The sequence below is a fragment of the Pinus tabuliformis genome, chromosome 9, assembly GCF_031772625.1.
Source record: "Pinus tabuliformis cultivar Carrire ecotype Pingquan chromosome 9, CPIR1, whole genome shotgun sequence".
Taxonomy (NCBI): Eukaryota; Viridiplantae; Streptophyta; class Pinopsida; order Pinales; family Pinaceae; genus Pinus; species Pinus tabuliformis.
This window is the reverse complement of record NC_142307.1, coordinates 743,777,896-743,789,843: the sequence shown is the minus strand read 5'-3', so window position 1 is coordinate 743,789,843 and position 11,948 is coordinate 743,777,896. Positions and strand designations below refer to the sequence as shown.

Here is an 11,948-nt window from a genome sequence, read left to right as displayed (position 1 = left end):
AAAATGGAGATATATTTGGGATGAGGGCACTATATCATAGACGACTTGGTATAGTCTCCCACAACAATTTATATTAATTCAAGCAAACAATCTTGCTATTTAGAATATTTCAACAATGGTTTTACTCAATAAGGTATAGAAACAAAATATGTTCACTCTAGGGCCTAATTTGTTGGTTTTGATGTAGAATGTTAAAGTCATATGGATATCGAAACCTAGATAGATATACCAATGCCTTAGTTATCACTTCTATCTTGAAGAGAAGCTGAAGTTCCTCTTGGATGAAACATCAAAATAGGTGAACAATATTTGTATAATGAAGTCATGTTGCTTCATGTGGTTGCTAGTCTTTAGGGCCTACCCTTTAAGGAATACCTACCTCATTTGGGATTCACTAACGATGCACATCAACAGTGTAGTCAAATTGGGACAATTTTCCATTTTTTGGAATTGTAATTGTTTTCATGAGAATTATACTTAGGTAATGCCGATCCCACTAGCCATTTCCACTATAGAGGGGCTTAACATTATGTATGAGTGGTTGTAATGCATTTTATACTATTTCTTTTAAAGAACGATTTTTTTTTTTTTTTTTTTTTTTTTTTTTTCAGAAGAAAAAGCGATATATTTATATTGAGGCAATATAAGCAAAAACCCTGTTAGGTACATATAGTGGAAACCTGAGGTTCCCCGAGTCTGAGACAAGAGCATGCGATAGAAAACTATATATGGACAAATTTTACAGATTTTGAAAGGTGCAATTAAAAATCACAAACACATTGGACCACCCATTTAGAACAGAATGCACAAAATAGATAACATGCTGTAATATTGTCTGAAGAGGCCAGGCAACAGAATAGTCATAAGAGACAAAACAGAAATATAATACCCGGACCATGCGGACACCCAGAACTTATTTTAGCAACCTCCTTGGGATCAAATCATAGAGAGCAGAGATGTTGAGCAGAACAGACTTGTAAGGGAGCTTTGAGTCTTCAAAGATCTTGAGGTTCCTCCATTTCCAAGCACACCATAACATAATGGGAAGGATGACTCTCTTAGATTCTTCTTGCCTTCCCCACCACTCGAACGCTGCATGGATAGAAATAAAACCAAGGTGAGGAAAATGAAAAGAGATAGCCAAGTCATACCAGATTTGTTGGGAGGCCTTGCACTGGAAGAACATGTGAAAATTTGTCTCCTCGTCAGCATCGCACATCACGCATCTACTTGGGCTGTGCCAGCACCTCTTCCTCAAATTTTCCCATGATAAGTTTTTGTTGTTGAAAACTAACCATGAGAAGATAGTCAATTTGAGAGGACAACCCAATTTCCAAAACACCATCGGGAATTTTTGTCTTGTAGGCGAAAACTTTTCAGATGCGAGGTCATAGTAGATGTCTTTAACTTTCGCTGTCGGATGAGAGTGTGACAGGGACCAAACTAATTGATCTTTTAGCCCAGCACATTTGATCCCGCCTTCTGCTAGGGCAGCTTTGACATTGCCCCAGGATGACAACAAGGTGACTGGCAAGCCAATATCAGCAGCATCCTTCCATATAGGCAAAAGACCCCTCCATTCCGCAATGAGCTTATCCCATGTAAAATATGTGCAGTTATGTCTACGTATTTTAGAATTAAAAACACTTCCCTTCTAAGTAATACATATGGTTTTTCATTGAAATGCAATTTGACTTGAAGACCTTACTAATAATGTTTAGATAATTGTACTCGTTCATATAATTGTTATATCAAACACTTTGATATATCATACTCCAATTTTACATGCAAAATTTCGATAATATTATTACATACAATTGTGATGTGCCATACAAAAATTGATGTCAACATTATTCAATGCAATGGAAGTTTAAAACTTAAATAAAAATTTTTCTTTCCATATTTTTTTCTTATCTTATTTAATTGTCTATTTACTCAAATACCATGATATCAAAACGAATAATAAAATAATTCAACTAACCCTCTTCAATTTGCTATAATATTATGAAAAAATATAAATTCAAAACCTACATTTGATACATCTATAATGTATCAAATATAAAAATTCTCAATTTACACATCAAACACTACCTCAGTAAACATATTCCACATCAAATTTTTGTTACAAAATTGAAAAAGACTAAACCCATTCTTCTTCACATGTGTAATCCAAGGATGTTCAAAAAAAAAAAAATTAATAAATAATGAATCAGACCAATATCTCCACATTGATGGTTAAAAAAAATCTAATAAAGATCATATTTAGCGTTTTTTGAAATAACATGTACGTTTGAAAATATCCTCTCATTTCGTTCCTTTTCCAAGATTTTGAATTTCCACCTCCCCAGATTTTGTATAAACATTGTTGGATTGTGAGCATTCTTTAGTTTCGAGCTGTGTATTGTTTTTCAGCGTCTGTTCAGTTTTTTCAGTCCACAGGTTCTCTCTTTTTGCACGGGTTCTGAATATGTCCGCTTCTGAAATTTTTATATACTTAATCAGTGCAAAAATTTGTGAGCAGTCCATAATCCATGCCCAGCAATGGACAAATCTACTCTCAACGGCTGTCAACCTGAATTATCCAGGACTCCAAGTCCTGTAACAAAATCTTTAATCGGACAACAGTGCCCGTTATAGAATGAGTTATGAAGCTTTTATCCCGCCAATGGCAACCTCAAAGTCTGCCCTCAAATCCGTGCTTGCCTCTGCCTTGCAGGCATGCAACAACTTGAAAGAATTGAAACAAATCCATGCCCACATCCTCATAACTGGACTTGATCAAAATCTACACATAGCAACCAAGCTTGTGAGTATATACGCGACGTCCGGTTGTCTTTATAATGCACAGCTAGTGTTTGAGAAAATTCAGAAACCAAGTACTCACCTATGGAACCTGGTAATCAGAGGATATGCTAATAACCGCAAATGGGAAGAAGCACTCGGACTATATCATCAAATGCAACAATCGGGAATGAAGGCAGATAACTTCACTTTTCCTTTTGTGCTGAAGGCATGCGCTGCCATGGCAGCTCTGCAAGAAGGAATAAAGATTCACTACGATATAGTGGGATCTGGTCTTGAAACCAATGTATTTGTGGCAGCTGCTCTCATAGATATGTATTCGAAGTGCTCAAGTCTTGAGGATGCACGCTATGTGTTTGACAAAACGGTTGAAAAAAATGTGGTCTCATGGACTGCTATGATATCTGGGTATGCTCAGAATGGACATGGGAATGAGGCTTTGAAGCTATTTCATCAGATGCAAGTTTCTAATATTAAACCCAACCCGGTTACCTTAGTTAGTGTGCTTCCGGCATATGCCTATTTGGGGGATATGAGCCTGGGTAGTCTGATCCATGGTTTCATAATTAGAAGTGGGTTTCACTCGTATGTTACTATCAACAATGCCCTTGTAGCTATGTATGCAGCTTGTGAAAGTATTGAGCTTGCGCGCATAGTGTTTGACAAAATGCCTCAAAGAGACATTGTCTCATGGAATGCTATAATTGCTGGTTGTGCCCAGAATGGACATGGGGACGAGGCTTTGAAGCTTTTTAATGAAATGTACCGTGCATCTGTAAAACCCAATGCTGTTACTGTGGCTAGCTTGCTTCCCGCTTGTGGTTATTTAGGACATCTGCAACAAGGAAAGTGGATCCATGGGTACATAATTAAGAATGGATTTGAGTGGGATGTTTTTGTAGGAGCTGGCCTCATAGAAATGTATATAAAATGCAGGAGTCTCAGTGATGCACGCCAAGTATTCGAGAAAATGTTGAACAAAGATGTCGTATGTTGGTCTCTAATGGTTGCTGGTTATGCTCATAATGGATACCCTGATAAGGCCTTGAACCTCTTCCATCAAATGCAGTTATCCAGCGTGGTGCCTAATGCGATCACCATTGCAAGCGTGCTCTCGGCGTGTGGCCATTTAGCAGATCTGCAGCAAGGTAAATGGATCCATGAGTGCATTATTAGAAGTGGATTTGAATCTGATCTTTGTATAGGCAATTCCCTTGTAGCTATGTATGCCAAGTGTGGCAGCATAGAGGTTGCTCGCCATTTATTTGACAAGATGTCTAATAGAGATATTGTTTCATGGAATGGCATGATTGCTGGGTATGTCCAAAACGGATATTGGAATGAGGCCTTGAGGCTCTTTAACGAAATACATTTTGCAGATTGGAATCCTACTCCTGTTACTATGCTAAGTGTGCTCCCGGCATGTTCCTTTTTGGGAGCTTTGCAACAAGGCAAGTTGGTTCACAGTTATATAATAAAAAATGGTTTTGTGTCTGATATTTCCATTGTAACAGCCCTTATAGACATGTATGCCAAATGTGGAGGTATAGAGATTGCACGTCAATTGTTTGATAGGATTTCTGAAAGAGACGTGGTTTCATGTAGTGCTATGATTGCAGCTTATGGAATGCATGGACTTGGTGAGGAATCCATCGCACTTTTTGGCCAAATGCAGAAAATAGGTATAAAGCCTAACCATGTAACCTTCTTATCGCTTTTGTCAGGATGCAGTCATGCAGGATTAGTGGATGAAGGGTGGCGATATTTTAATTCTATGAGCGAGGATTATTGTATCACACCCTCAGCGAGGCACTATGCATGCATGGTTGATATTCTTGGCCGTGCTGGCCGTTTGGATGAGGCACATGACTTTATCAAAGCGATGCCATTAGATCCTGACGCTGATGTGTGGGGACCCTTGCTTGGAGCCTGCAGGATTCATTGCAGTATTGAGATGGGGGAATATGTAGCAGAACAACTTTTTGAGTTGGACCCTGAAAATGCTGGAAACTATATACTGTTGGCAAATATATATGCTGCAGCTGCCAAGTGGGATGATGTAGCAAAGATTAGAAAATTGATGAAAGAAAGGGGATTGAAAAAGACACCAGGACGTAGTTTCATTGAATTAGATAACGAGGTTCATTCGTTCCTCGTTGGAGATAGATCACACCCTCAATCTGAAGAAATCTATGCAACTTTGGAGAATTTGGCTTTGCAGATGGAGGAAGCAGGATATGTGCCTGACACAAACTTTGTATTGCATGATGTCGAGGAGGAGACAAAGGAGAACATTCTTGGCAGTCATAGTGAGAAGTTAGCCATTGCTTTTGGACTTATTAATACAAAGCCAGGGATGCCTATCCGAATAACAAAGAACCTTCGTGTCTGTGGCGACTGCCACAGTGCCTCCAAGTTCATCTCTAATATTGTTAGGAGAGAAATCATCGTAAGGGATTCAAACCGCTTCCATCATTTCAGGGATGGATCTTGCTCCTGTGGGGATTACTGGTGATGATACTATGTTGATATGGGGATTACTGGTGAGCTAGCCCAACCAACCTACAAACATTGGCTTGTGAAGAAACAAACTCAAGAATAATTACTCCAAAATCGTTTGTGTCGCAGGCTGTGGTGTTATTCTTGTCTTGTAGAGCCGTTATATGAAATGATATTGCATTAATGTCATGAAGGATCCATGTATTCTTGTTTAAAATGCATTACTAGAACAAATGTTGTTTCATGATAGGTTGGCATTCCAAGAATAGACAAGCAAATGAGGCTTTGACTTTCTTAAACTATATGTCTATCGCATATGTGAATTGAATCTAGTCACTGTGGCGAGCTTGCTTCCAGCATGTTCCTTTTGCAAGCTTTGCAACAGGGCAGGGTATTTCTTGATTGCGTAATCAGAAGTGGATCTGAGTTTGATGTTTCTGTGGGAATTGCCCTTATAGACATGCATACTAGTTGTGGGGTTAGAGAGTTTGGAAATCAATTATTTAATGACCCGTGCAAAAACGTCAAAGACATGGTTCCATGGAGTGCAGTTATTGCAGAGAATGGTATGCATGGGTGTGGTGAGGAATCCATTGCACATTGATCCCAAATGCAATAAATAGTTGTGAAACAATCTGTGTATCCTTCATCTGCTTTCGGGGCACGAATTTGTGTATGAATGGTGGAACGAAGTTGGCAATATTTCACTTGAATGATTAGATATAACTGTATCACACTGTTGTTGATGCATTGTGTAAACTTTTTTAATATTTTCATCCATGCTAGCTGGTTGGATGAGCACAGGACTTCATCAAAAGGATGCTGTTGGATTCTGATGCTGAAGTGTGGGGCACCTTTGCTTGGAGATAGCAGAAATCTTGAGATAGGAAAACATGCATCGGAATGCCCTTTTGATTTATATCCTGAAAATGCTGGACGTTATATATTTCTGTCAAATATGTGCTGCACCTGCAAAGTGGAATGATGTGGCTAAGGACATACAAATTATTAAAGTAAGGGGATTGAAAGAGACACCAGGATGCATTTTGATTGAATAAGATGTTAAAGCTCATGCATTCCTGGTGGGAAATACATCACATCCCCAATACAAGAAAGTCCATGCAATATTGGAGAATTTCACATGGTAGATGGAAGAAGCAGGATATTTGATTGACACAAACTTCGTGGCGCATGATGTCAAGAAGGTGAAGGAAACCATGTCGGCCAGCGACAGGAAGAAGTTAGTTATTACTTTGGACAATTAATACAAAGGCATGGATGCTTCCCCTAATCATGAAGAATTTTCATATACGTTGTGACTTCTATTGCACAAACAAGTTGATCTCTAGGATTGCCAAGCTAGAAATCATCATCAGGGATTCAAACTATTTTCACCATTTCTGTTATGGATCATGTCGCTGTGAGGATTGCTGGTAGTGCTAATGAAAACAAACCACCAGCATTAGATTCCACAGTTAAAAAAAATTGTCCATTGCCCCATGATAATTGTATCATAGGCATTAGAGTTATTTTCTTTTAGAATAGCATCACATTGACTCTGACAGTAGTAGTGCCTTAATGCCATGATGTGATTTGTAATCAATCAGTTTATGGCTGTCTTGATTAACGAGCATGGTTATCACCATTTATGGCACTTTATGGATATCATCATCAATCCATCACATCACCCTTGAAAGGTACTGTTAAGGCTTAAGTAGTAGAGGACCACATACAACACCAATGAGAGGTTCTCAAACTATTGAAGGACAACTTGATTATAGCACAAAATAGGATGAAACAAAAAGCAGATCAGCATTGCTGTGAAAGGAAATTTGAAGTTGGGGAATGGCCGTATTTGTGAGAATACAACCATATAAATAGATGTTCTTCAAGCAACAAAAGAAGGACAATGAATTGGCACCAATATATTATGGCCCCTATAAGGATTTGCGGAGGATGGAAGTATGGTTTACAAATTAGAGTTGCCTCCAATCTTTCATGTTTCTTGCTTAAATAAGGTAATCAATGAGAAGATCCTAGTGGAAACCATTTTACCTATGATTAATGAAGAAGGGAAAATCATACTAGAACTAGAAACAATCCTTGAAATAAAGATTAAGAAGTTGAAAAATCGAGCAATTATTTAGTACCTCATCAAATGGAAGAACCTACTAGTGGAAGGAGTGACATGGGAAGATGAGTTGTTCACGCAGAAACACTCGCAAATAGTCAAGTGTTGAGGACCACACTTGTTTAAAGGGGAGGGGCATGTTAAACCCTACAAAAACTCTATGTTAAACCTAAAACCCCTTATTAGGCCCTTGAATATTGAGTGATTGCATTTCTATTGTTATATTGTTATGTATGTTGGAACTTCCATGGTCCCATTTTATTATAATTGTACCCTTTGTCTCCTAAATATTCTAAGGAGACCTAGTCGTAAGATCATCAAATCTTGTCTTATACATTGTATTCATTGTAAAAATTGAGGTTTTCCCCTCAAAGTGGGCTATAATTATTGGTTTCTTATCATTTCCAAGGCACAATGTTTGTAACATAGTGTTTTGTGAGAGACATACATTACACTGCCTTGGCTTGTCTGATATGAATGAAGAATAAAGCTCATGAGATGAAAGTGTGAATCTAAAGGTTCAATAGTTGGTGTGATGCTAAATTGTTGATGAATTATTGAAGAGGTTAGTATATCTTGGTCGGATCCTTTGTTGGGCCTTATTGTTGTTGGTGTTAAATGCATTAGCTAAGATTTGAGAAGCTTTGGAGAAGTCTTTGCGCGGGAGAAAGCAAAAGGACATTTTGTACTAGCATTGACAAAGTTGAAGTATTGTACTTTATCTTCATATTGTAATACTAAGAAGTTATACCATTTTTATCCTATATTCTCTTATTGCTTATTTAATTTTATGTGTTTTGAGCCCGTTTTTATGATTGTCTTGATATATTTATTTATTTGAGTTATCAAATATGAAATTTCAAATGTTTTTACCATGCCTTTAATGAAACTACAAATCTAAGGTGTTGTTATATTTATATTGTTGAAAGTCTACTGTTGAAGTATTTGAGAGATTGGCAAGCCTATTTCTAAATAACTTACTTCAACGCCAAAATTGAAGTGTTGTGTGATAAATCTATGACTTCGTGGAAATTTCAAATTAGAGGTATTTTTGAAATTTCTCTACTCCATTATAATTGTGCAGAGAGGTGCATTCTACAACCTGAGAGGTGCATTCTACAACCTAGTATGACCCTGATGTGTAAGTATGTTCGTGCTCAAAGTTAAATTTTAGCTAATGTCGGTCAACATAAAAATAAAAAATTAGAAATCTAAATAATGTCTATGTTTGTATCTCCAATAAATAATAATAATGAAAATAGAAAAAATCTAAGGTTGGCCCCAAACAAAAATAAAAATAACAATATAGATAAAAAAAAATTAGAATACAATTATCTCGTGTCTAGATGAAAAAAAATTACAACACACTTATCTCATGCATTTAATAATTCTTTTATCATATACTTTGAATTTGAATGGATCATAATTTTACTTTCAACAAATTTTTTACCACATTGAAATTCCAAATTAAGTAAAATTTCAAACATTTTTACTTTTTACTGAAGCCACTACCATTTCTTAAATCAAAGTAAAAAGGTTAATTCGACACAAATAATCCAAAATCTTGCTCTAAAATATTTTAATATTTATTTTAATTAATTATTTGTAAAATGAATTTTTAAAAGGAAAACCATATCCTACAGATATATTAAAATCTCTATACATAAATATTTCCACGTCAAAGTTGTAATATTAAAAAATATTCATTTGATGTAGTTTTATTATAAATTTTGTTATCATGCCATGTAAAAAACATCATTAAATCTAATATTAATATTGAAAGATTAATATTAATATTAATATTATTCAACTTAATGACTTTTAATTAATATAATATTAATTTTTATATATTATAATGATATATATGGGAGGGACGAACAAAGGCATAGAGTGATAGAAGTGGAGAGATAGAGAGAGTGAGAGAAAGGAAAAGAGAGGGAGGGATAGAGACATGGAGTTGGAAGGAGAGAAAGGGAGGGAAGAAGAAAGACACACAGAGAGAAAAGTGGAGAGAGAGAGGGAGTGCAAGGAAGAGATGGAGAGACAATGTTTATGCTTGGGAGTGAGATAGAGAGACAAACAAGGAGAGATGGAGAGAAAGGGAGGGGAAAAGGAGAGAGGGAGGGTGATAGTGACAGAGTTGGAGGGCAAAGAGAGAGAGAGAGAGAGAGTTGAGGGGGAGAGAAACAGAGAGAGAGGAAGGAAGAGAGCGAGGGTGTGAGCGAAAGGAGAGAGGAAGGGAGAGAGAGAGGAAGGTAAGAAGAAAGACACATAGAGAGAAAGGTGGAGAGAGTGAGAGGGAGCGATAACGAAGATGCAGAGAGAGGGAGAGACGAGAGCAGAGGGAAGAGAGATAGAAGGTTGGGGAGGGAAGAATATTTCTTGCACTGGATGCATTGATTTCATTGTAGATGGTGATTTTTAATCCTATTTGATTGCTTGCACTGAAGGAGATAAAGTAAATTAAAGGGGAGATGAGGGATGGAGAGAGAGAGAGAAGGATAAGAGAGAGAAAGGGAGACACAAAGATGGAGGGGGAGAGAGGTGGAGAGAGGGAGGGAGAAAGTGACAGGGTTAGAGGGCAGAGAGAGAGAGAGAGAGGAGAGAGGGAGGGAGAAAGTGACAGGGTTAGAGAGAGAGAGAGAGAGAGAGAGAGATGGGGGGAGATAAAGGGATAGAGAGGAAGGACGAGAGAGAGGAGGAGAGAGGGAGGGACAAAGTGATAGAGTTGGAAGGGGAGTGAGGGAGGGAAGAAGAAAGACAGGGAGGGAGAGGGAGTGACAAGGGAGAGATGTAGAGAGTGTGTGTATGTTTGGGGGTGAGATAGAGAGACAAAGAAGGATATATATATATATATATATATATATATATATATATATATATATATTTGGATGGAGGGGGGCAAGAGGGAAGAAGATTTCTTACACTAGATGCATTGATTTCAGTGTAGATGTTTTCTAATTCTATCTGATTCCTTGCACTAGCCACATTGATTTCAATGTAGATGGTTATTTATAATCATATTTGATTGCTTCCAATAGATGCATTGATTTAAGTGTAAATGTGATTTCTAGTCCTATTTGGTTACTTGCATTAGATGCATTGATTTTAATGTACATGTTTTCTAATTCTATTTGATTGCTTGAACTAGATGCATTGATTTCAATGTAGATGTTGATTTATAATTATATTTGATTGCTTGCATTAGATGCATTGATTTCCGTGTAAATGTTGACTTCTAATCCTATTTGATTGCTTGCATTATATGCATTTATTTCAGTGTAGATGTTTTTTTATTATCATATTTGATTGTTTGCATTAGATGCATTGACTTCAATGTAGATGTTGATTTCTGATTTGATATAACTTGGATGTATGATGGTACATTAATTTTAAAGTGATTGGATTAATAATGTCATTGATTTTAGTGTAAGCACAAAAAAAATATTCAAAAAAAGATTGACAACGTGCATCGATTTTTGTGTTATAGTAATTCAACCTATTAATATTGGAGAGCAAGATAGAAAAGGTAAGATGTTTACTACAATAGCTCGAGTTAAATATTTAAATGGTTTACGATTTCAACTGCACTTTCCATATAATCGATATGAAAATATTGCAAAACTAACACGGGTGACAATAAGAATATTAGAAGAAAATAGTTGAGATTGATCAAGGAAAGCAACAAAAACTAAACTAAAGAACATAATTATATGGTCATTTCAGTGAAATAATACATAATATAAATTTCAAAGTATGAAGTTTATCTCAAACATTTACATAATAATGATAATCTAAAAATATGACATTGCTGCCCTCAGCTAGAACCAACCTAAATCCATCTAACTCCGGATCTATCATGAGCTGAGAGGGATCGAATCCCTCGAGGTGTAAACCTTTTCTCAAATCCTACACTCTAAAAATAAGGTTTTCACCTCAAGGGATTTGATCCCACTCGCGCATGATAAATTTAAAGTTAGATGGATCTAGGCTAGTTTATAAAAAACATTTTAAACCAAATAGAAGAAACAAATAGAGTAATTAAAGTTTTAAACTCATAAAAATCCTTTAAAATTTCAAAGGTCTCATTTTTACTTTAAAATAATCAATTTAAAATCTCCTTTAACCATAAAAATAAAAAATTATATTACATTAATACTTTTTATATATACAGCCCCAAGAGTTAGCTCAATCGGTCAAATCAAGTGCCTCGCCAATGGGAGGTCACAGGGTCGAATCCCGAAAGCTCTTGGGGTCAGGTCAGTAAATAGGCCGAGGGGTGTGACCCCCTTCGGGTGGGGTCCACCCTAGCGTTGAACGAACCTGGACGTAGCGGACCCACTGACCATGGGTATCCATGAACCAGAAGTGAAAAAAAAAAAAAACTTTTTATATATACAAAAATCAATTCCACAAGAAAGTCACACCAATAATAGATCATGTCTTGCCCATTGTAGCAAAAAAACTAGCTTGCACTATCTTGGAGAGGAAAAGAATAAAATATGTGATGATGAAA

At 36.6% G+C, this 11,948-nt stretch overlaps 1 protein-coding gene across 2 annotated transcripts; it reads left to right on the top strand.

The window, feature by feature from the left end:
• Positions 1-2,295: 2,295 nt before the first annotated feature.
• LOC149150854 (pentatricopeptide repeat-containing protein At3g12770-like) lies at positions 2,296-5,429 on the top strand. Of its 2 annotated transcripts, XM_089440410.1 has the most exons (2): positions 2,296-3,950; positions 4,182-5,429. In XM_089440410.1, exons 1-2 carry the CDS (start codon positions 2,639-2,641, stop codon positions 5,315-5,317), a joined length of 2,448 nt encoding a protein of 815 aa, XP_089296536.1. In that variant the 5' UTR covers positions 2,296-2,638; the 3' UTR covers positions 5,318-5,429. The 2 variants fall into 2 exon arrangements, with proteins under 2 accessions (XP_089296536.1, XP_089296535.1); XM_089440409.1 differs by having other exon boundaries at positions 2,296-5,429.
• Positions 5,430-11,948: the final 6,519 nt, after the last annotated feature.